Below are 26,881 nucleotides of genomic sequence, written 5' to 3' on the forward strand. Positions count from 1 at the left end.
TAAGGTATATACAGTATTAATAGAAAATATATTAATATATTAATTAGCTCAAAACTGTTAAGACTAGCATGGTAAGACTTGGCTAATCAACAAAAAAGTTCAGCCTCTCAGGTTAAGTTTATGTAGGAAATTACTATTAATATAAATATTGCAGAAAATGCATGCTTTATGGGAAGGTTTTAGACATACGTCAATGGTTTTGCTACCTATATTTACCCTTAAGCAAAATATTCACCTTTATCAAATGTCCCACAGAAAACTTCTATTTTATTATTACTATAAGAAATTAACCACAGACTTTGCCTCATTATCAAACAGGCTTTTGCTTCTACTGACCAGAGGCTCGTGGAAAGGACCGTACTAAGAACACTGAACTACTGATACTTCAAAAAATAGACTCTTAAGTACAGGCTTCAATGGACTGAGTCAAGATTTCTAGACTTTTTTATAGTCCACAAGCTGACATACATGATGAAAAAAAGTGCCTCAACACCCGGACAGTTAAGAATTACTAGAACTGAGGGCTGCCTGGGTGGCTCAGTGGGATGGGCCTCTGCCTTTGGCTCAGGTCATGATCTCAGGGTCCTGGGATCAAGTCCCGCATCGGGCTCTCTGCTAGGCAGGGAGCCTGCTCCTTCCTCTCTCTCTCTACTTGTGATCTCTCTCTGTCAAATAAATAAAATCTTTAAAAAAATAAAAATAAAAATAAAGAATTACTAGAACTGAATCAACTGAATTAAAGGAAATTAAATTATGGGTACTTATTTGGAATATGATTGGTATTATTCTTTTTTAAAAATTTTATTTATTTACTTGAGAGAGAGAAAGGAGGGGGGCAGAGAGGCAGAAGGAGAAACAGACTCCCTTTTGAGCAGGGAACCTGTTGTAGGACTCAGTCCCAGTGACCTAAGCCAAGGTGCCCCAATACCTAATAGGTATTTGTCTTAATGTCCTATTTTATATCTTATATTTATTTTATATTTAATAAACACATGAAGTCTATTTTTGTTCTTAAGAACCATCTCTAGCCTTCAACTCAGCAGATTATGCTTTTGTAAATTGAATTATCACATATTATTTGATTATCTGATTCTCACTGACCCACTCAGAAATCAGAAACAGTTTTACTTTTCAGGACAATATTGTAATTTTCATCAGTTCAATAAAAATCTATACTCCTTGGGGCACCCGGGTGGCACAGTCAATTTATGGGGTCATGATTTCGAGCCCCCCACCAGGCTCACTTCCTCTCCCTTTGACCCTCCCCCAACACACGTATATGCATGTGTACACACACTCTCTCCCACTCTCAAATAAGTAAAATAAATCAAAAAGAAAAAAGATTTTTTTTTAAAGTAAAAAAAAAATTATACTTTTTCCCAATAATAACTAATCAATTATGCAACAAAGCCATACCTTAATTAAAAATTATTTTCATTCAGTTATGACAAGCCCACACTAATAAATATATATGGAACCAATTCCTTTATCACACTGCCCTAGTACCTAACTTAGAAGGTCTTGGCAAAGTCATTTCCTAATAGCCAAAAACCATGGATGAACTGGAAACCTTCAGGAATAAAGAAAATCACCCAAATCTATAGGTACCACAGGTGAAATCCGCTGGAGAATGTATTGGCCTTAGGACAAAAAAGAAAACAATAATTTGTATATTTTTAAAAAATCTAATTCAAGGTCTTATGAAAACATCTGGACAGAAATCAATTTTGCAGCCTTAGGAGAGCCCGATACTGCAGGTCTCTAGATTATCAGAAAAAACTCAAGGTACTTATATGCTTCATTAATACTCCCACTGAACCTAAATATTAGGGAAAACCCATACTTTTTCCTTTGGGAAGAGTATACATTTGGAAATTATATATGATCAAAAGAAAGTAGACTACCAGGAAATGTATCCAGAACTTAGAAATAAGGTAAAAATAGTGGGAAATCGTTTAAATATTTATGTGGGCAAAGGCCATCCAAGGATTATTTAGTTCATTTCATTGCTTACTACTGATTAAAAGGCACAGATTTTAAGTTGCTTCCTAACTATAACTTAATTTCCTAACTTCCAACTATAGAGCTTTGTCCAACAAAGATGCAAACAAGGAAGTATCACTGAAGAGAACAACTTGAGTAGTTGGAGAATCATCTTGTTTCAGAGGTCTTGCTCTTCCCACTTCTATTCTAGAAATGGACAAAACCCATCTCAGACTCATGCTACCTGGCAGTCTAAAACAAAAAATAGCCTCTGGCCTTCACATTTTTGTGCTGGAAAGAAGTAGGATGTAGTAGTAGTAGGATGTTTCTCTTTAAATAATTCCCATTTCAAATAAGCTAAAATACAAAGGAAACAGTCAACAAAACAAAGAGGCAACCTACAGAACGGGAGAAGTTATTCGCAATTGACATTACAGACAAATGGCTGATATCCAAGATCTATAAAGAACTCCTCAAACTCAACACTCAAACAACAGATAATCACATCAAACAATGGGCATAAGACATGAACAGACACTTCTCCAAAGAAAACATACAAATGGCTAACAGACACATGAAAAAAATGTTCATCATCATTAGCCATCAGGGAGATTAAAATAAAACCACAATGAGATACCACTGTATACCAGTTAGAATGGCCAAAATTAATAAGAAAGGAAACAATAAGTGCTGGAGAGGATGTGGAGAAAAGGGGAACCCTCTTACACTGTAGGTAGGAATGCAAGTTGGTGCAGCCACTTTGGAAAACAGTGTGGAGATTCCTTAAAAAATTAAAAAGAAAAAAAGGAAAAAGAAATTAAAATAGTGCTACCCCATGACCCTGCAATTGCACTACTGGGTATTTACCACAAAGATACAGATGTAGTAAAAAGAAGGGCCATCTGTACCCCAATGTTCATAGCAGCAATGGCCACAACTGTCAAACTGTAGAAAGAGCCAAGATGCCCTTCAACAGACAAATGGATAAAGAAGATATGGTCCATATACACAATGGAATATTATGCCTCCATCAGAAAGGATGAATACCTAAAAAATAAAAAAAAATTAAAAATAGTAAAATAATAAAATAAAAAGAAAGAAAGAAAGGATGAATACCCAACTTTGGTATCAACATGGACGGGACTGGAGGAGATTATGCTGAGTGAAATAAGTCAAGCAGAGTCAATTATCATATGGTTTCACTTACTTGTGGAGCATAAGGAATAACATGGAGGATATTGGGAGGAGGAGAGGAAAAGGGAGTTGGGGGAAATCGGAGGGGGAGATGAACCATGAGAGACTGTGGACTCTGAGAAACAAACTGAGGGTTTTGGAAGGGAGGTGGGTAAGGGTTGAGTGAGCCTGGTGGTGGGTATTAAGGAGAGCACATATTGCATGGAGCACTGGGTGTGATACATAAACAATGAATCTTGGAACACTGAAAAAATAAAGTTAAAAAAAAAAAAAAGCTAAAATAAATAATGTTATCTGTGTTAACAAATCATCTTTCTGAAGGGTAGAAAAAATATTATTAACTTAAAAGAAAGACTTGCCAAATTCTCATTGTTTATTATGGAATAATCTCAGAGATGGACAAAAATATATAGAATAGAATAGATCTCCATACTAATTTCTAGGATAACAAGATACATATAGGGGCACCTGGGTGGCTCAATTGGTTAAGTTTCTGCCTTTGGCTCAGGTCATGATCCTGGAGTCCTGGGATCAAGCCCCACATCGGGCTCCCTGCTCAGCGGGAAGTCTGCTTCTTCCTCTCCCTCTGCTGCTCCCCCTGAGCTCCTTCTATTTCCTCTCTCTCACTCACTTTCTGTCAAATAAATAAAATCTTAACAAAAAAACCCACAAGATACATATATATTCATACATATACATCATTATGTACCAAAAACATTTATCCAACTGCAGAACCAAATGCACAGACTATCAATGTACTTTACAGAGAATGTTATGAAATCTAATAGTAAGCATTTTTTTAAAGTCCACTAAAACACAAAGAATAAATGTAAGCACAAGCAATGGAAGGTATTAGATAAAATTCTAATAAAAAACAGCACTCTGTACACTAGCATAGATTATTTGACTTCACCACAATAGTGAAGTTGGCTATGTGGTATGAGCATCCCTATTAAAGAATGAGAAAATAGTCTCAAAATAGTTAAAAGTCATTTGGTAACATAACTATTACCAAGTTGAAAAGCAGAAAAATGATTCAAACACAAGTTCTGAAGTTCTGTGCTCTGTCTAGTAGGCTTAGTTGTGGAAACAGGATAAGTAAAGTGAAAAGTATGACATTACCCTATTTAATAGTACTTAACTAAAATAGAACTCAAGATTTCAGAACCTTACCATATTATCAAGTTACTGGCAAGAAGCTAAAAGTCTCCATCAACACAGTATTATCAAATGATTAGTTGTGCCAATTAATTTATGGACACAGCTTTCCTAAGTATCCAAAGAGGACATCAGTGAAAATTGTAATCTCTGCTCCACAGTAAATTACAACCTTGTTGGGGAAACAATTATAATGTGAAATTATTCAGCATACATTAAGGGTGCATGATGCAGTAAATTAAGTGTAGACTTGGATGAATATCAATGGAGCATTATACAGCAGAAGCAACAAATGCACAGAAAGCAAAACAAATGATCAGAAACTGTACTAAGGGGAGAAATAAAACTGAGTAAGATGTAAAACAACAGTTGCGCATTTAAAAATACAAGACAGTGGGGCGCTTGGGTGGCTCAGTGGGTTAAGCCGCTGCCTTCAGCTCAGGTCATGATCTCAGCCTGGGATCGATTCCTACATCAGGCTCTCTGCTCAGCAGGGAGCCTGTTTCCTCCTCTCTCTCTCTGCCTGCCTCTCTGCCTACTTGTGATCTCTCTCTGTCAAATAAATAAATAAAATCTTAAAAAAAAAAAAAAAAAAAAACAAGACAGTGACAGCCATTTTGGAAAAATACGTAGATATTAATTAAAGATTAAAATAGCAGCCTATGGATGGGAATGAAATGAAAATAGAATATGAACAAATAAAAAAGCACAGGCCTTGCTACAAAGGGATATAATGTAGCTATTAAAACTAATAAAACTGATCTACACAGAGGAACATGTAACAATAATCAAGATAATTTTTTAAATGAAAGCTGCATTTTTTTCCATATTATAAATAACATTTTCGTTACTTTCTAAATTATTTTGAGAATAGCTGATACACAGTGTTACATTAGTTTCAGATGTACAACATAGTGATTTAGCAAGTTTGTACATTATGCTATGTTCACACTTGTAGCTACCATATGTCTCCGTACACTGCTGTTACAATATCACAGACTATATTCCTTATGCTGTGCCTTTTATTTCGATGACATATTCATCCTAAAATGGAAGCCTGTATCCCTCATGCATCTACACCCATTTTGCCCTACCCCTCCTTCTCGCTCCCCCCTCATAACCATCAGTTTGTTCTATTTATAGGTTGGGATAATCAAGATAATTTTTAAGTGACAAAAGTAAGACAGAGTACACTATGTATAATATCCCCTTTCTGAATATGTGTGCCTTGATGTATATATTTCCATGTACAAGTATGAAGAAGAAAGCCTAGAAGAATGTACCAAACTAAAAACAGTGGTAATCTTCAGAGACAGAACAGTAGGCAAAGAATTATTTCCATTTCTGAACCTTTTAATAATTGTACAATTTAAGTTTGTAAACAAATATTAAATAGATTTTGGAGTTAGACAGAAGTAGGTTCAAACACTGACTATATGATTTGGGCCAAGCTACTTAACCTCTGTTAGACTTCTTACTTATTAAATAAAGAAAACTACACTAATTCATGGGGGATTATAAAATTTAAGAGAAACAAATACAACACTCTTAGTACAATGTTTCCCCCATTTCCTTATGTAAAAACACACAAGTTAAGAATGGGTGATAATGAGAAATGCAATAGAAATTTAGAGAAGGAAAAGATCACAGAAGATTAGAGTGGTTAAGGAAAATCAAAGAAAAGGCTGGGACTTGAGCTGAGCTGTAAAAAAAGAAAAAAGAAAAAAAGGTAGAATATTAGTAAGAGAGTTGGCAGGGAAGCGTTACTAAAATAAAAGAAATAATAGAATAACTACACAGGAAGAAGAATGAGATATATGAGCATGTGTTCCCAACACAAATAGTGCCTAACAAAATGAATGCTCAATAAATATTTGTTAAATAAATGAAAAGGGGTACACATTAAGTAATACTAGGAAAAAAAATAAGACTGCCTCAGTAGGATAAGGTCATATTTTAAAGATCCTTGAGGTCAAAACAGAGATTAGATTTAATGCAGTTGTCAATGCAAGGCTTCCAGAGCTGGAATTACCTAGGAAAGCCACATTTTAGGAAAATGTGGTCTATTAGCAGAAAGCCAGACAGAATACAGAATACTTAACTAGTTATAATGAATAATTAGGTTATATACATAAATATAAGTGTTTATTCATACACAAAGGATATAACATACATTTAAATATTATAATATTACTATAGACAGGAAGTGAGACAGAGAAATGACTAAGGTAGGAGCTAATTAGAACAGGAATATGACTGAGGTATTAGAATATGATATCAAACTGTCCTAGTAATTAAATTAAGAATTTTATAGTTACAAGTAAACACATATATAAATTTTGAATTGCTTCTGAATAATAAGGATTAAGAATCAATCTCCTACATGCTAACTCACCTGATCCTCTTGAAACAAAATGCCTTTCTGAGCATTAATTCGTTTAAACAGATCGCCCCCTTCACAGTAATCCATCACTATGTAGAGAGAGCCATTTTCTACAAAATATAAACAAGACATTTCATTTTTTTTAAATCTTTTTAAGTTTTTTGTGTGTGTTCTAAGATTCATTCTTTATGCATCACACCCAGTGCTCCATGTCCTCCTCAATACCCACCACCAGGCTCACCCAACCCTTACCCATCTCCCCTCCAAAACCCTTAGTTTCTCAGAGTCCACAGTCTCTCATGGTTCGTCCCCCACTCCAATTTGCCCCAACTCCCATCTCTTCTCCTTCTCCCAATGTCCTCCATGTTATTTATACTCCACAAGTGAAACCATATGATAATGTAAGTCAAAAGCACAGCTAAATTAAAGGTACTTAAGGGTTTACTAAAACATAGTGATTAATTATGTTCCACTAAAAACAGAACCACCTTCAAAAGAATTAGACTACAAAATTAAGGTATACTGCTTATACAGATTGTATGATAACCTGGTTTAACAAGAAGCTCTATCATCAATGATTTTCTACTAAGAATACAGCATCTTATTGAATAGCATATCCACAATGATCTAAACATCTCTGGAATACAGACAAAATGCAGATAAATATACTTGGTTTCATTTAATAGATTTCCTTAAACATCATCTATAAAAAATGTTTTTCTACCAATTTATCAAAGATGGGTTATAATTTGGTTTTCAATTTACCATTACTTTTCAGCTTTGTTTCATCCACTTAATCAATTACTTACTAAACAAATAACAGATATTGCAATGAACTCTAGGGATTCAACGGTGAATAAGAATGTACAACTGCTGGAGCTTTATTTGATTTTACTTCTATTTTTAAAAATTAGATATAATCTGTGAGCAACATGAAAATAGGGCAATACTTTATTTCCCTTTATGTCTCAGTCCACAGAAAGAAAGGTTTCTATCACTCTTCCCCTGGGTAGACAGGACTAGAAGAACCCTTCTCATCCCTCCCTCCACCTTTATTCTTAGATTAACACTATGCTTATTCTGCACAAATTAGGGAGTAGCTGATATAACTTCTAACATTACTAAACCACTACTTACCAGTGAGACTACTCCAACTCAAAGAACAGTTTTCACTTCCCTTACTTCTCTGTGCTTCTAGCCTAATTCCATCAGTACTTGTACCCTGCACCCTGTGTAGTGTTTCTGTTACCCATAGTTCTTATACCTCCTTTTTTATAAACTGCTCCTAATGTGCCATGGACTGGGAATCTATATGACTGACTAATTAAGATTCTGTATAATTTGTGGGCACTTCTACGGAAGATGGTGGAGTAAGAGGATCCTGGCCTCACCTCCTCTCATGGATAAAATCATATAACAATCACATCAATGTAAATAAACCAGAAAACGACTGGAAGACTGGGACTCTCCACAGCTAAATGTAGGGAAGAGGCCAGATGGAAGAGCATAGGAAGGGTAGAGATGTGGTCAGGAGCTAAACAGGTCCATGGGATTGTCTTCAGGAGGAAAGAAGGGAGAGACACCCATGGTGTGGAGAGAAGAAGGAAACAGACACTAAGCCCAGGCACCCCAGGTACTGCAGGCACCCCAGGCACAGGGAACCTGCGAGAGAAGATGAATGCCCACATTTGGCTGTAAAAACCATTATGTGGGGCATAATTTCATGAGTTCTTATAATCAGCAGGGCTTAACATCTAGAACATTAAAAATCAGCATGCTCAGCTTTAGGAAAGTGAAAGAGCAACAGGAAACTGTCCCCACTCTTAGAGACAACACAACAAATGGCCCAGCAGAGATGCAGCACTAAGAAAAATGCCCGGGATATAAGGGAGGGGGAGTAATTTACTAATCTGCATGTGCAGGAGGGGCAGGGATGTAGGGAGACTTCTACAGGAGCAGAAGAACTGGTAGGCTCCATAAAACTCCCCCATCCCCCAGCCTAGATACATGGACACCTTCGAGAACTAGTGCAGTGCCAACACTCTCCACCTAGCTTGCTAACATCACATCCTGCAGGTACAGTCCCTCCAGCCAGGTCCTTCTTCCACGTTTCCTCCAACAGCAGACCCACACAAACTTTGCTAACACCCTACACCCTGTACCCACATTTTCCTACAGACCTGACCCTTTCAATATGCCCCTGGCCAGAGCCTATCCAAAACAGTGCCACAAGCCTGGCAGGCTGAAATCAGCCCCAACAGGGGCTATCAGCCCTCCAAAGTGACTCAGGTCTGAGAGACAGGGAAAGATAACCACACACCAGACCAACTGTGCCCCAAGCATGGGCTGGAGGCAGACGCCTGGCCTGAATGCAGGCCCCACCCGCCAATGAAAGTTTCTGAGGGGAAAAACAAACGGGAAAGTGCATTGCATTTTCGAGTGCATTGCATTTTCATGCTACTGCACCTCTAGTTAATTCCTGTTCTAACTCAACTCAAACCCAAGGCAACCCCAGACCAGCCTACCAACAACACAGGGACCAAACAATGCCTACAACAGGTAAAGTGAACCAGTGCAGACAAGCTAATTAAAAACAACCGCAGCTCAGCCACAACAGTGCCGTATACGTATCACACACAGGAGACACCCTGAAACGCCAGGTTCTGATGAAGAGAGGTCATTGCACTGCATGGCACTATAGGATCTCTTCTTCATAAGGCCACTACTTTCAAGAGCCAAAATGTAGGAAGAATTTCCTAACGTTACAGAAACAGACACGGAGTGTTAGAAAATATGAAGACAGAGGAATACATCCCAAGTGTATTAAATAGGACAAAAACTGCCATATTATAAGAGACCCAAACAAACAGAGATAAATAATATGCCTGACAGAGAATTTAAAGTAATGATCGTAAAAATATTCACTGGACTTGAGAAAAGAGTGAAGGACCTCAGTGAGACTCTTAATACAGAGATAGAAATAAAAAAGAATGAATCAGAGATAAAGAAATCAGTAACTTAAATTGAAAATTATAGTAGAGGGGCGCCTGGGTGGCTCAGTGGGTTAAGCCGCTGCCTTCGGCTCAGGTCATGATCTCAGGGTCCTGGGATCGAGTCCCACATCGGGCTCTCTGCTCAGCGGGGAGCCCGCTTCCCTCTCTCTCTCTCTGCCTGCCTCTCCGTCTACTTGTGATTTCTCTCTGTCAAATAAATAAAATCTTTAAAAAAAAAAAGAAAAGAAAATTATAGTAGATATGGTGGATCAGTCATCTGAGCCTCCAGCGCTTGGTTTCAGCTGAGGTCATGATCTCATGGATGGTGAGATTGAGCCCCATGTCAGGCTCTGTGCTCAGTGGGGAGTCTGCTTGAAGATTCCCTCCCTCTGCCCTTCCCAACTCATGCTCACACGTAAATACATACAAATATACATACATACATACATCTATCTTTGGAAAAAATAAAAATAAAAATACACTAGATGTAATAAATAGCAGACTAAAGAAAGTAGAGGAATGGATCAGCAACCAGGAGTAATAGAAAGCAATCAAATAGGAGAGAGAAAAAAAAATAAAAGATGGACTTGGGAACTCAGGGACACCATCAAGGATAATTAATAAATCACATTATAAGGATCCTAGATAGAGAAGAGAAAAGGGGGCAGAAAATGTATTTGAAGATAAAATATCTACAAATTTCCCTAACCTGGCAAAGGAAACAGAAGTCCAGATTCAGTGGATATAAAGAGCCCCCAACAAGGTCAATGTAAGAAGGTCTACACCAAGACACATGGTTCGAATGGCAAAAAGTGGTGATAACGAGAGAAGCTGCAAAACAGCAAGAGATGGGGCTCCTTGGGTGGCTCAGTTGGTTGAGTGCCTGACTCTTGGTTTCAACTCAGGTTGTGATCTTACAGGTGAGATACAACCCTCCCTCAGATAAAATAAAATCTTTAAAAATCTTTTAAATCTTAAAAAAAAAAAACCTCCTACTAGAGTATTTGTTGACATACATTAAAAGCTTTTTATTTTAAATACTAAAATTTTGGTGATGGAAGAGAAAAGAAACTGAAAGAGATCTGAGGAGAAAGATAAAGGAATCTAAGCTCATGGGAAGAAGATAGTTAACACTGTACTCCTGTACACGTAAACGTGCATAAATGATAATTTCACTACCATCATAAAATACAGTACACCTTATGACATAATGTGTTAATTTATCAATATTTTTTTAAAGCATGTTCTACTTTAGTATGTACCCAGTTAATCTGGGAATGAGTATACTTCTGCTCTAAATCAGACTGTATTAGAGCAGTCATTTGAACTATCTACTACTTTCAATCTAAATTATTGTTAAGAGTCACCATACTGGGGCACCTTGGGTGGCTCAGTTGGTTGGGTGACTGCCTTCGGCTCAGGTCATGAACCTGGAATCCTGGGATCGAGTCCCACATCAGGCTCTCTGCTAGACAGGGAGTCTGCTTCTCCCGCTGACCTCTCTCCTCGCATGCTATCTTTCTCTCTCTTTCTCTCAAGTAATAAATAAATAAAATCTTAAAAAAAAAAAAAGAGTCACCATTCTGTCTGGAGTGCTTAATTGTGATTATCAAGAGAAAATTGTGTTGCTGCAACACAATCAAGTCAAGGAGGACTATTACTGGAACTCCATGGATTCACTGAGGTTCCTCTTTTACTCGCTTGCAAAATAGCCATAATTAATGAAAAACTGCAACAAATATAGTACTCACAAAGACTCAGATCCTCCAGTGATAAAGGTTTGTGTTATTCCACTAGGTAAAACAGAACACACTCAGCCAAGATGTTGCAGAGGGCAAAGGAGAACAAGGAATTTGTTGTAGAAGGAGAAAAAACATGATTATAAACTTGGGACTCATAAGTAGCTAGAAACTCAGGACCCGAAGAAGCTATTCTTTGTTTCCTTTTTCCTTCTCACCACCACTGCCTTAAATAAACTGTTAATGTTGTCAAATTAAATATATATACATATATATACACACATACATATACACACACAGTATAAAAATACACATAGTATATATACACATATGGTACATAAATATACACATACAGTATATATATACGTATACTATACACATGTATTTATACACACATATACTATATATGTATACGTACATGCATATACTACATATATGTATACATACATATGTTTTTTACTTTTTTAAAGATTTTATTTATTTGACAGAGAGAGAGATCACAAGTAGGCAGAGAGGCAGGCAGAGAGAAAGGGGAAAGCAGGCTCCTCGCTCCGATGCAGGGCTCGATCCCAGAGACCATGACCCGAGCTGAAGGCAGAGGCTTTACCCACTGAGCCACCCAGATGCCCCAACATACTTTGTTTTGTAATGTGTAGGGATTTATGATAATGGGCATGAATTCAAAGGACTTCAACCAACCATCTTGACCTGTCTTTAGAGAAGCTTTGTTCTATCTTAGTTCCTACATTACCAAATATAATAGTATATATTTCCAAAACAACATATAACATTTTAAGCTATGACATTTTTAAGAACCTGAGGCCACTTTCAATATACCTCACTACTATGATAATGAGGTAAATAAGAGAACACAAATAAGAAGGATCCCTTTCTAAAAATCAGAACATGGGACGCCTGGGTGGCTCAGTTGGTTAAGCAGCTGCCTTCGGCTCAGGTCATGATCCCAGCGTCCTGGGATCGAGTCCCACATCGGGCTCCTTGCTCCACAGGGAGTCTGCTTCTCCCTCTGACTCTTCCTTCCACTCTGTCTACCTGTGCTCGCTCTCACTCACTCTCTCTCTGACAAATAAATAAATAAAATCTTTAAAAAAAAATAAAAAAATAAAAATAAAAATAAAAATCAGAACATTTTCTTAGTGGCAGTAGTGGTAGCACTTTAAAAGAAGTTTAATTTAAAATGATATAAATTACTGTCCTTGCTTTGTACAAATTTTTACACTTAACCACATGGCTTCTTTTTAAGCAATCAGAGTAACAGTGAGTCAATATAAAATTACACATGGACAGTATGGTGTAGTGTTGGGTAGAAGCTAGACCTGAGCAGTGGAAGGAATGCCCCAAGGCAGAGTCCCAGTTCTTTTTTTTTTCTTTTTTTTTTAAGATTTTATTTATTTATTTGACAGAGATCACAAGTAGGCAGAGGCAGGCAGAGAGAGAGAGGAGGAAGCAGGCTCCCTGCAGAGCAGAGAGCCTGATGTGGAGCTTGATACCAGGACCCTGGGATCATGACCTGAGCAGAAGGCAAAGGCTCTAACCCATTGAGCCACCCAGGTGCCCCCAGAGTCCCAATTCTTGAAGGGGCATTCCCTTCCAGCCCTTAGCTGTGCAATCGATAAGGGTTGGAGGCAAGGACAGTGATAAATAAGCTATACATTAAAAGCCTGGGGCACAATATCTGATCTTGTGGCTTCCAAGACCTGGGGCTAACAAACTAAAGAGCCATAGGCGCAAACCAAGCACTCTCCTCAGCCACATCTGCCCCAGTGTAACCTTAGCCCTAGACTCATAATGCATTTGAATTGTGGGTACAGCCCCACCAGATGGAGAAAGGATGCCCAGACCTTTCTGTACAAACCTTGTAAGGCTAAAAACTCTCCCTCCCAATTCATGGGAGGAGTCTCCCAAATGACTAAAAACAGATCCACAGGGCACGTGGGTGGCTCAGTTGGTTGGGCAACTGCCTTCAGCTCAGGTTATGAACCCGGAGTTCTGGGACCTAGTCCTGCATCGGGGCTCCCAGCTCAGCAGGGATTCTGCTTCTCCCTCTGACCTTCTACCCTCTCATACTCTGTCTTACTTGCTCTCTCTCAAATAAATAAAATCTTTAAAAAATTAAATAAAATAAAAACAGACCCACAATACATCACAGTTCTTTCCAGCCCATAGAGATGCAACAAATATCTAATAACAAAAAAATGTCCCCACTCTCCCATGTTGACGGTGTACATTCACTTTTTTTTTTTTTACGATTTTATTTATTTGACAGAGAAAGAGGGAAAGAGTGAGCAAGCAAGAATGAGCACAAGCAGAAGAAGCAGCAGAGGGAGAGGGAGAAGCAGACTTCCCACCGAGTAGGAAGCCTAATGCGGGACTCAGTCCCAAGACCCTGAGATCATGACCCAAGCAGAAGGCAGATGCTTAACCGACTGAGCGACCCATACACCCCTGTACATTCACTTTAATAAACTGCTTTTTGTTTGCTACTCTCCTTCTGGCTGTCTTTATTAGAGCACAGATAACCACATAAATCTTCTCATGGGCAATACAAGAACTGAGACCTCCATTCATACAGACTGCCCACCAGTAAATTTGTATTACCCTAGAATCAAGTTGATAAGAATATGCATATATACTGAGGCAAAAACAATGTACTTTTCTTCCTGAAAATACTTTATAAGTAAAATATCCGAAAGTTGTCATATGGCTTAGTTCCTTTGAACTCTCTTGCAAAATTTATCTGACCTTCAAATGATTCTCTATACTGGACAATATTTGGATGCTTCATGTTTGCCAATACTGCAACTTCTCTCCTTGATTCTTCCCTTTCTTTATTGGACATCTTAAATGGGAGAGAAAAAGAAAATATTAAATTAGACCATCAGTAAACCATCTAAATGTCCATCAATAAGAGAGTGGTTAAAAAACAATATAAAGCATAGTCAAAACAACAAAATAGGGCGCCTGGGTGGCTCAGTGGGTTAAGCCGCTGCCTTCGGCTCAGGTCATGATCTCAAGGTCCTGGGATGGAGTCCCACGTCGGGCTCTCTGCTCAGCGGGGAGCCTGCTTCCTTCTCTCTCTCTCTCTCTCTCTCTCTCTCTCTGCCTACTTGTGATCTCTCTGTCAAATAAATGAATAAAATCTTAAAAAAATAAATAAACAAAATAAAGCAGAAAAGAAAAGTTGAAACCACAAGTAAAAACATTTTAAGATGTTCAAATCAGATTAAGTTACAGAACAGTAAGTATATATTTTTTTAATATTTTATTTATTTATTTGACAGACAGAGATCACAAGTAGGCAGAGAGGCAGGCAGAGAGAGGGAAGAGGAAGCAGGCTCCCTGCTGAGCAGAGAGCCCGATGCTGCGGAGCTCCATCCCAGAATCCTGGGATCATGACCTGAGCCAAAGGCAGAGGCTTAACCCACTGAGCCACCCAGGCGCCCCAGTAAGTGTATTTTTTAAAACACTTAAATACATAAACATAAGCTCACAGCATAGAAAAAAACTGCAAGGATATACAGACTATTCTAAAATTAGTGGTTCTCTCTGGGATTATGGTAGCCTTTCACTTTATGTTATACCATGCCATATATTTTTTTTTTAATTCTCTAACAATGAACCCATTGAAATCAGAGTATTCATTGAATTAACCAAACAAAAAATATACTTACTCTTGAGATGTTAATTTCCTTGATAACATATTGCTTGCCATCTTCTGTAGATTTAACAAGAATGGCTTTTCCAAATGAACCTTCTCCAATCTTCTGTAGTCTAGCATACTTCTCCATGATTCTTTTTCTAAGGCATCTTAACAGATATACTAGACATTTAAAAAAGTTAACAGTTAACATATCTTCCATAACCATTAATAATATTTAATTCAATTGTAATTCCTTAGTGATTTGCTTACTTAAAAACCAGATATTTAAAATCTTTACTCAAAGTTAAATTAACTTTATCTGAGTTTTACTCATGTGACATAGTTATAACTAAAAAGAGAAAAACAATGACATTTCAATTTTATAAAAATGATTTGGAAAGTCGAATACTAAATTTACTTAATGTATATGGAGAAACAGACAAACTTTTCCCTATGTGAATTATTTGGCAGCATTACTTTATTATCTCCAATGTGTGTCTGAAAGTTATTTAACTAATCCTCTTATTAGACATTAAAATTGTTTACACTGTTTGCTATTACAGAAGAACTTTAGATAAAATTTCGGTACATACATTGTTATGTACCCTATTATAAGGATATAAGGATATCCCTAGGATAAATTACTCGTCCAAAGAATATGCACATGTTAAAATTCTGGTCACTATTTGTTGCTGTTGTTACTTCTACATTTGACAGAAAAATGGTGCCTCATTTTTAATTTCTTTTGCTTATCAGTTAATTTGAAAAATTCCTCCACATATATTGAACATTTGTAATCTCTTTTGAACTGTTCATTCATGTTCTTTCTTCATTTTCTATTTGAATAGTCTTTTTAGTAATTTCTAAAATTCCCCTCTTCAATGAGTATGTTAGCCCTCCTCTGTCAAAAATATTTTTTCTTTCTATACTATCTGCCTTTCAATTGTATTTAAATATAAAAATTTATTGGACTTTATATTTGTTATAAAATGTTATTAGTCTTTATATTTATCCTTTTGGTATCATAATTAGATCCTTACCAGACTAAGATATTGACAAAGGACATTAGCAACTTTAGCAATAGTTAATTTCAGGAGAGTGATCTGTGGGGACAAAGTCAGAGTCTAAAAGCTAGTTAGTGAAAGCTTAAAAAAGTCAAAGGGAAGGGGCGCCTGGGTGGCTCAGTGGTTAGGCCGCTGCCTTCGGCTCAGGTCATGATCTCAGGGTCCTGGGATCGAGTCCCGCATCGGGCTCTCTGCTCAGCAGGGAGCCTGCTTCCTCCTCTCTCTCTCTCTGCCTGCCTCTCTGCCTACTTGTGATTTCTCTCTGTCAAATAAATAAATAAATAAATCTTTAAAAAAAAAAAAAAAAAAAGTCAAAGGGAAGGAGGAGGGAAAGAGAATGATATGGTCACAAGACAATCATGAGCATTACCTATTGGCAAGACTACTCTTATTGTGGAGATACCTGAATTCACTATATCAATTTAAAACTAATGAATATTTAATTTACCTAACTTGCCCTCTTCTATTTCCATTTACATCAAGCAGCTTTCTATGTATGATTCCCTTCTAGGAGAAAATGGGCTTGTTACAAAGGCCATAATAAAATTTCTGTGACAGTTTATATATTTCTCATTGTAAATTAACAAATCCATGTTCTCATTTTATCCATCAATACTAAATTTGCTTAATTTTACTCTGCCTCTAAAATATGATCCAATCTCCTTAAATGACAAAATTTATATTCAGGGCTTATAAAACCAAAGTCCAGAACCCAGCCTCTGATAAAATCAATTGGATAACTATACCTTAGGAAATTTTGTAGGAAAGAACCTTCTTCTACCTTAGAAAACATTATAACCATATTGCATTTAAAATAGGACAAGACTTTTGGCAACTTGGAGAGAAATAAGAAATTAATGATTACAATAGCAATACAGCACCATCAGTGAGTTAAAGTCATTCCAAACATATATACTCTCCTCTCAAGTCCACGCTTGGTCAGCTGGCATAATATAATGATTACCTGGGCACCAGCCAGAATTTTATGATTTCTCCAGGACATGAGTATATTACATTACCATGCTATTTAGAAAAAAAAAATCAAGATAAATTCATCTTAGAAAACTGAATTTCATAAGTCAAATTACATTAAATAATAACCATATTTCATTATTCTGTGACTGCTGCCAAAAAAAAGAAACAAAATTTGTCAGCTTGGCTCTGCCTCAAAATTTAGTTGCCAATTCCTTTCCAGGGACCACACTAACGAAATGGAAGCTCCAAGAGTCCCTAGCTAGTATTGTACAGTACTGCCTATCACTTTACTGATCATTGTGTTTCTGACAACTCAGTATAGGAGATCTACTACCCCTGGTAGTGAAGAAGGATGACTCTAATTGCCATCAAATGATTCAAAGCAGAAAGTTTTCTGAATAAAAACTATGCTGTAAATGAGTTTCAGAGAAACTCACAACTCCTCCTTGCCTGCAGAATCCACATGAGACTACTGTGGTAACTGGAGGGAAATGAAGGGGGAAACATGAGGAGATAGAGTGCTTTCAGTGTCTTACAACATATTTAACCAAGCTATTTATTTCCTAGTCATGAGACTTCCCAGCTGAATTACAATCCTAAAAGATTTTTCAAACTGAATGAGAAACGTACTATAGGTTTATGCATCCACAATCATCATAACGTATAACTGAAGGAACACAGTAATCCTGTCCCAATTTCATATTTGTAATAAACTGAAAATAGGAGTGTTTGTCCTTTCTATGCTTCAGTTTCCAGCATCAAATGAAAATTATATACAAACTTGACAGTATTCTTAAGGTCTCCAACTATTTTATCAACTTTATATTTATAATATTAAAGACATTTCAAAGCATAAAACCAAAGACATTTTTGACATTTGAACTTTCCAAAGAGTTATGTGATAAAACAAGCAAAGCAATGGATTTGGAAGAGAAAAGATTTATGACCAAAAAGCAAACCACTTGACCTCTGCACCTTGTTGGTTCCTTCACCTGAAAACACTAACAATTTAAACATAGTGCTATCTTAAGGGCCCTACGAACTCTAATAATCTATGATGCAAAGAGATGAAAATAAAAGAGTTGAGTAGATCAGAAAATAGGAAACTTCAACATTGTTTAAAATTGTACCATTAGCCACAAAAAGTAGGAATGACAGATATGGCCAAAGCCTTTCCTTCAGAGAAATCAAAAGAAGACACAAGAGTAATATTTTTTAAAGATTTTATTTATTTATTTGACAGAGAGAGATCACAAGTACTTGGTGGGGGGGGCAGGGTCCCCGCTGAGCAGATAGCCCAATGCGGGGCTCAATCCCAGGACTCTGGGATCATGATCTGAGCCAAAGACAGAGGCTTAACCCACTGAGCCACCCAGGTGCCCCAACACAAGAATAATTTCTTCAGCCTGTATCTTTAAAAAGTAAAAAAATAAAGTGCAATTTAGAATTAAACATATTAAACTGAACCTCTCTTTCTACCTCTACTTCTTACCTAAACCAAATACAACTTGAAAGAGATCAAAAAGGCAAAAATGGAAAGTAAGCAATACAACAAATTTCTGGAAGCTAACAAACATAAGAATAAGCAGCAACTGACTCGGGAGACTAGAGAAAGCTGCATTGTAACCCAGCAGTGGCAAATAAGTCAATTTCCACTATAGACTAGCTCAATAATTAGAATAAGGTGCTCTGAGAGTAAGGATATCAGAACTAAAATAGAATTGGCTGAAAGACTATGTAATAAGCAGTTAGACAGTTTGCCTCCTCCACCCCTCAGTCAGGTGACCATACCTTTCTTGTGTTGGCAAAAGACTAGAGATGTCTCTAGACTGGTGATACCAACACAGTTGAGAACGGTACCATATCTGATATGGGCGATTAAGTGAAGGCTGACATCATAAATGGTTCTAATCATGATGCTGTAGCTCATTATCAGACCATCCCACTTCCCAAAACAATCAAAAACTCTGAGTAAAATGAATAATTGACCAACAGGAATTGAGGGGCTATAATCCTTGAGAGGTAGGAAAACATTAGTCAGTTTCACATCCATCCCAGCCTTCTCCCTGAAGACATTTTCCAAATTGCGGCAAAGCATGATGGAACTTAAGTAGAAAGCAGCAATCTTACTGAGCTAAGGAGAGAGAAGTTAGAGTTTAAGGCTGCCAAAGTCCTAGAGAAAGGAAAAAGAACAGGAGAAGCCCCAAATTCTCCATATAAATTTTTCTCCTGTCAGTTAGCCCATTCCTAAATTGTGCATACAAAGGGCAAGTCTAAACAGACTAGTCCTAGGAGAGCCTAACACCATTCCTTGACAGGATCAAGGAAGGTAATCTACTGATACTCCCATCAACCTTCCAGAATAAAACATAAAAATTTTTTGGAAGATACATATTCCAGAGCCTCTATGACTTTATTTACAACATCCAGTAAAAAGTTATGAGGTGTGTAGAAGAAGAAGAAAAACCAAATAGCCCAAGACCAAAAGAAACAATAGAAATAGAATTCAAATAATTCAAATGCGGATTTTAAATAACCATAAGAAATATGTTCAAGAAAATAAGAAGATGAACAAAAGTGATTTTTCTTAAAGATGGAGAACTTCAACAAAGAACTGACATTTATTTTTGAAAATTTAATGAACATTCTAGAACTGAAATACAAGATATATGAAATTAAGAAGGCACTGCAAGGGTTTTATAGCACTCAGGATACAGTAGAAGTCAGGACTATTAATCTGGAAAATGAACCAACAGAAAATATTCAAGAAAGAACAAAAACACGCCAAAAAAAAAAAAAAAGGTGGAAAGATCTAATATCAAAAAGATTTTAATTCTTAGTCTCTACATTTATTCTGACCTATCAAAAACACAATCTTTGTGGGTGACAGTGATAAGACAAGCTGATTTGAAGTTAGTATGAGAAAAAAAGAGTAAATACTGAAAAAAGAAGAAAAAGACTAATGAAGGCTTTTCTATTCAATATCAAAACACAATATAATGCTACAATAATTATGAAATTGACAAGCAAATAATTGAACGTCCAGAAACATATAAAAACATTTTTGGGGGGACACCTGGGTGGCTCAATCAGTTAAGATTTTGATTCTTTATTTTGGCTCAGGTCATGATCTCAGGGTCATGAGATTAAGCCCTGCATCTGGCTCCATGCTGGTTGTGAAGGCTGCTCTCTGCAACTCCTCCCCTGCCTTTCTCTCCTTCTCTTTCAAAACAAACAAAAACAAAACATCATATTTTTAACTTGGTGGATGACCAAAATTGGTGGGGAAAAGTTAGATTCTTGAAATAAACAGTATTTAGACAACTAGGTAGTAATATGGAAGAGAAAAACTTAAACCCATTTTCTTCACTTTACATCAATATAAATTCTAGATAATAAACTACTTAAATGTAAAGGAAAAAAAACAAAAATAGCAATAAAACATGGGAGGATGACTTGTATAATCTTAGAGTAGAGCAGCTTAGTATGACACAAACCCAAAATGCCTTAAGGTATTAATACAATTACATAAAAAACATGTATACAAGGGGTGCCTGGGTGGCTCAGTCAGTTAAGTGTCCAAATCTTGATCTTGGCTCCGGTCTCAATCCCAGGGTCATAAATTCAAGTCCCACGTTGGGCGTGGAGCCCACTTAAAAAAGAAAAAAATATGGGGCACCTCGGTGGCTCAGTTGTTGAGAGTCTGCCTTCGGCTCAGAAAATGACCCCAGGGTCCTGGGATCGAGCCCCACATCGGGCTCCCTGCTCGGTGGGAAACCTGCTTCTCCCTCTCCCACTTCCCCTGCTTGTGTTCCCTCTTGCTCGCTGTGTCTCTCTCTGTCGAATAAATAAAATATTTTTAAAACATCATGATGGGTTCCTGGGTGGCTCAGTGGGTTAAGCCTCTTGCTTCAGCTCAGGTCATGATCTCCTGGGATAGAGCCCCACATCAGGCTTTCTGCGCAGCGGGGAGCCTGCTTCCCCACCTCTCTCTCTGCCTGCCTCTCTGCCTACTTGTGATCTCTGTCAAATAAATAAATAATCTTTTAAAAAATGTATAAGAAAAGCTAGTATAAGTCAAAATTCAAATGACAGAAAAATGATATATATGCATATTAGTTCATATCACCAAGGGCTCATTTTTCTAATAAATAAAACATTCTCATATTCATAGAACCAAAAAGCTAATCTAACAGAAAAATAAAGGATTGAAGTTACAAGTTAACAACAAAAAGGAATGTAATTAATGTTAAAATTTGCAAAAGTATCCAATCTCTTATAAAGAGAAATATAATTTCTCTTATAAAGAGAAATATAATTTCTCTTTATAAGAAATCCTGTACTTTATAAGTACAGGATAAATTTTGTTATGTGTATTTTACCTTGATTAAAAAAAAGTACAAGTGATGCATTTTTCATCCATCAGAATGGCAAAATTCATAAAGTTTGTTACTATACTATGTTAGAAGGGAATATAAGGAAGCAGAATATGATGAGAATACAAACTGATACAAATACCAGGGAAAATAAAATTCCATAATATCTACCAAAATTATCAGTGTTCACTATGATCCAGCAATTCCATTCTTAGGACTCAACCTTATAAATATTTCCAAATGCGTGAAAATGATACATTTACAAAGTTTTCCTCTGCAGTACTGTCTGAAATGGTAAAATGTAAATATCCATAAAAAAATCAAAAGGAAGAAACATTTATATTGATATGAATTAATTTCTAAGTACCAGAATTATAAACATGGCATACTATCATTTGTGTATTAAAAGGAAATATATATGGGGGCGCCTGGGTGGCACAGTGGGTTGAGCCTCTGCCTTCGGCTCATGTCGTGGTCTCGGGGTCCTAGAATCAAGCCCCGAGTCAGGCTCTCTGCTCGGTGGGGAGACTGCTTACTCCTCTCTCTGCCTGCCTCTCTGCCTACTTGTGATCTTTCTTTCTCTGTCAAATAAATAAATTTTTTTTTTAAAAAACCACTTTAGGGACGCCTGCGTGGCTCAGTTGGTTAAGCAGCTGCCTTCGGCTCAGGTCATGATCCCAGTGTCCTGGGATCGAGTCCCACATCGGGCTCCTTGCTTGGCAGGGAGCCTGCTTCTCCCTCTGCCTCTGCCTCTGCCTGCCTCTCTGTCTGCCTATGCTCGCTCGCTCTCTCTCCCTCTATCCCCGACAAATAAATAAAATCTTTAAAAAAAAATTTTTAAAAACAAAAAAAAAAAACTACTTTAAAAGGAAATATATATAGGTTTATGCTTACACTTATTTACTTACACATGTGAGTATATGCAAATATATAAAATCTCTACATGTGTACAGACTCACCTAATTGCTTGTATACGTAACACCTCTGAAGGGATAAACCATAAACTGGTACACTATTGGCTGCCTTCAGGGAAGAGAACTGAGTAATTAAGAGGAAGATTTTTTAAATCTTTTGTGCCTTCTGAATTTTAAGCCATATGAATATATTATTTATTCAAAACAGTAAAATTTAAAAAATAATAAATGCTGACAAAAAGAAGAAGAATGCTAGCTAAATCAATTTCTCCAGTTAAAATCTTTCAACAGTTCCCCATTTTCAAACTTCTAACACTGGCATTCAAAGTTTTCCTATACAGCATACTTCTTTTCAACTATGTCAACTATGCTCCACAAAACTATCTTGGCCTCTAGTCAAATTAGACAACTTTCCTTGCATTTAACTAAAAAAATTTTAAGCTACAATAAGCAATGTTTGATATAATAAAATTTCTGTACCAAATATGAAAAATGCCAGAGAATATGAGCAAAAACTATATCCCCTTCAATCTAGAACTTTAAGTTTCTTCAGTTGTTTTAGCTATTTGATGAACAAATTTTCCTGAAGGGAAACACTAGTAGAGGAACATCAACAGATTTCAAGAAGTCCCTATGGTACTGCCTGCAGCTACAATCCATATACATGGTTTTCCAAACATTAAGTAACGTCTGGATGGTGGGAGGGGGACAATTTACCATCTCAGTGAGTCAAGTCCCTGACTTATTATCCAAAAAAGCAGAAAGCAAAAATGGGATTCCTATTAGACTTTCTTCAAAACATTTGTTTTTCTTCTCCGTAAGCCTATACAGACAACAATTAACGGCTTCCCTAATGGAAATTACCAATGTCTAAATAATTTATATTCATGAAATGGTGTCATGACCACAATTTAGATTTGAAGGGAGAGATTAGAGAAAATGTACTTGGAATACAATGCCAATGTATTAAAATGACCTCAAAAGAACTGTGGCCAAGTTCCATAACCCTCACTAAACTGTTAATGCTGATTCCTACTGTGCAAAAACCTGTTTTCCCAAAGAGGAGGCTCCTTACCTTTCACCTAGAACAAAGAGCAATCTTAAATGAAATAGATCTGTGGATTCTCTAATAACAAACAAATCTAAACTAGAAACAAAGGACTACTTCTCTCCGTATTTGGCTCCCCTCCATCATCTCTACAATACTGCTGCATCATAATAAAAAGCTATTACTTGCATATATTGGATATTACTTTTAATCCTTCAAATACTTCTGATGTTACCATGGCAATAAAAAAATTTCTGCTTCTCGGAGGTGGAGCTTACATTAGAGAATAAAAATTAGGCCTGTATAAAAAAGTTATGATGAACTCTTAAAGTAGTACAACTTTTACTGTCTTCATAGGGAAATTGCTTCAAATAATATAAACTGAAATATAAGATTATAAGCTAACCAGTTAACTGCTACCCATTTTTAATTAAGATGTATATGTAAGTTAAAGAGACAACATAAATGCAAAGTAAATTACTGCTTCTGCATACCAAGATTTCTGTTATTTTAATTCCTTTATCATTTAATATCCTTTAACTAACGTCCAAGCACTGCTTTGTAATACATATTGTTCTTTAGAGAATTAACATTTTAGTGAGGCGGAGGTATTATTTTCTGTCTACTTAAAGTATCCCTGCAAGCTCTACATAAACAAATCTAAGCAAGGTCTCCTCATTTCCAATATGATTTTACTCTTTTGCATATCATTGCTTCCCGCAAGTTAACTCACCTCAACGACACAGAGCGTTAGTCGGAACACGCATCCGTCTAGGTGTAGCAGCCTTCCTACAGCAGTTAATGAGGCGGGGGCACCATCCAGGATTTTGAAAATGACATCCTGAAAGAGAAACCAAGTCTATCTAACCTGCAGCTCCTCACAGTCCAGTTTAAGGAGGGCAGTGAGACTCCCACTCTAGATACCAGAGTTTCGCTGACCCCTCAGGCTTGACTCCTTCCCGCCTCCGGCAACGCCCAGTGAGACAGCCCCACACTACTCCGGGCGAACAAATTGGTTTCTGAGCCCCTTGGAAACAGCGGGCGGTGGCAGGGGGAGTGCCCGGGTTACCGCCCCTGCAACTTCACAGAGGTGGTTACTAGTGACCTCGGCGGGATGGGGGTGGGGAGATAGCATTTGGGACTGGGAGGCTACCTGCCTGCCACGTCCTTCTGCCTCCCAACGCCGGTACTGGACTCGGGGCTACGCGGAGAACTGCTTACGACTCGGAGCTGACGACTCTGCACCGTAGCGCCCCAAAACCCTACAGCGAATGCAGAGGAAGGGGGAGCGGCCGGCGCGTCACTGGCGCTGACGTGTGACGTCAGCGTGCGGAAGTCGGCACGCAATGGGAGAGGCGGGGAAGGAGTGGCGCGGAGGGGCGGGGCCAAGGCACAGCAGGTGGGAGATGATGCGAAAGAAGGGAAAAATGAACAGGAAGGAAAGGAGTTAAGGCAGAGATGAGGGTTAGAGCTGTTTTGAATAAAGCATTTTATAAATTTGTCCCACGTACATAGAGAAAGGGATTTTTTTTTTTAACATGAAGTCTGTTACTTAGGAATACCGCATTTTAAAAAGTAATTTTGCTTTAAAAAGCGAGCCTTTTTCTAGTACATTTTGGATGATTAAAGCAAGAAACTATTTTTAAGTATTGAAAAAATTTTAAAAGACTATAATGTGATTTTCACACACATTTACATCCAATGTGTGTATAAATTACTTGCCAGTATATTGAAAGATGGTCTAATTTCATGGCACGACTTTAAAAGATAGGAACAGATTTTCCTGTATAAGGGATTAGGTCTGTTGTCCTGAATAACCCCAGGACTAAACTGCCTTACCTAGAGTACCCCTGAGGTACAGGAGAATCCAAATTTGAAGCTGAAAGAAGATGATGGCTTGTCTACTACATAAGTTACACTCCAGGTTATACCTGTTGTATATGTGATGTATGCAGCCTGCTGGAGTGTCCACAGATTTTGCCAGAAACCTCAGAGGTCAAAGATTCAGATCATTGCTTCAACAAAATCTGCTTCCTTCTCTCTCATCCTCTCTCCAACACACCAACACCCAAGACCTCTCTGAGTTTTTCCAGGTTTCGGTTTAGCCATGCTTTTATAAGAAACCCTTAAGGGCGCCTGGGTGGCTCAGTGGGTTAAGCCGCTGCCTTCGGCTCAGGTCATGATCTCAGGGTCCTGGGATCGAGTCCCACATCGGGCTCTCTGCTCAGCAGGGAGCCTGTTTCCCTCTCTCTCTCTCTGCCTGCCTCTCCATCTACTTGTGATTTCTCTCTGTCAAATAAATAAATAAAATCTTTAAAAAAAAAAAAAAAAAAAAAAAAAAGAAACCCTTAAAAAGAAAAAAAAAAAAAGAAGAAGAAGAAAGAAAGAAAGAAAAAAGAAAAGGGGAAAAAAGGAAAAGAAAAGAAAGTACTTTATTACTAGCATGGAAATTGAAAGTTTTTGGTTTCTTTGCCAGAAGATGGCACTGCAAGTCATCTAACCTGGCAAATTGGAGAAAAATCTGCTTTGGTTTATCTCCTCTTCAATCTTCACCCATGCAAAAGACTTGTTTTCCTCATTTTCCCATTTCTAGGCTAACCTCCTGTGACCCCTCCAACCCCCAGTTAGTAGGAATTTTGGTGTCACAATGCACAATAACTCTAGCTCTACCCACATACCGTTGCACAGCAAAGCAACATAGGAATGTTGCAAATTGCCAATCCAAGTCAATTCTCTTTAGCTGCTTTCATGAAGAATGGCTAGTCAGATACCTCCTTAGATCATTTTTCAGGCTCCTGTCATAGACTGTTGGTGGGACTATGAACTGCAACAGTCTTTGTAGAAGGTATGCTAGCAATATGCATATCCTTTTGACTTGTTTTGCCAATTCTGTAACATACAACATGACACTCCCAGAGTGGTAGAATTGTCGGCAAAAGGGAATGGCCAATACAACCTCCATTCTCAGGTGATCTCCACCATTTGTTTCTCTGTATCTTCCACAGTAGCAGCAAGACTAGTGAACAAACGGTTCTAGACCTGGTTAGAATAGATGAATTCTTACCACTGTGAGTTATTCTTTTTTTCCCTTCCTTGAAGGCTTTAAGATTTTGTTGGCTGCTTAGTAGGAAGGGAGGAAAACTAATTTGAGTATTGATAGAGTTTTTGTTATTAATACTTCACCTTAGTTCTAATCAAAAGAAACTGTAATATACCATGCAAGAACCTGATGTTATTCACATAACTTGTTTTGCTATGCCTCCAAATATTTCTTATATATTGAGGGCTTACTAATTTTTGTTTGGGCTAATTTCTTTTTCCAATTTTATTAAGATCTCATTGACATACAGCACTCTGTAAGTTTAAGATGTACAGTTTAATGATTTAACTTAC

General features: G+C 37.4%; 1 protein-coding gene across 6 annotated transcripts in view; it reads right to left on the bottom strand.

Annotated features, from left to right (window-relative positions):
• Positions 1-24,803, bottom strand: part of NEK1 (NIMA related kinase 1) — a 220,781-nt gene extending 195,978 nt beyond the window's left edge. For 5 of the 6 annotated variants that reach the window (XM_059175038.1, XM_059175046.1, XM_059175024.1 and 2 more), the window contains exons 1-5: positions 24,642-24,803; positions 24,222-24,329; positions 15,143-15,291; positions 14,214-14,310; positions 6,731-6,828 (exon numbers count right to left, since the gene is read on the bottom strand). In XM_059175038.1, the coding sequence (XP_059031021.1) occupies positions 6,731-6,828; positions 14,214-14,310; positions 15,143-15,259 (312 nt within the window). In that variant the 5' untranslated portion in view covers positions 15,260-15,291; positions 24,222-24,329; positions 24,642-24,803. The remainder of the gene's footprint in view (positions 1-6,730; positions 6,829-14,213; positions 14,311-15,142; positions 15,292-24,221; positions 24,330-24,641) is intronic. The other variant, XM_059175054.1, reaches the window with a different exon arrangement.
• Between the last annotated feature and the right edge of the window lie 2,078 nt (positions 24,804-26,881).

Source organism: Mustela lutreola, chromosome 1 (genome assembly GCF_030435805.1).
Source record: "Mustela lutreola isolate mMusLut2 chromosome 1, mMusLut2.pri, whole genome shotgun sequence".
In the NCBI taxonomy this organism is placed as follows: domain Eukaryota; kingdom Metazoa; phylum Chordata; class Mammalia; order Carnivora; family Mustelidae; genus Mustela; species Mustela lutreola.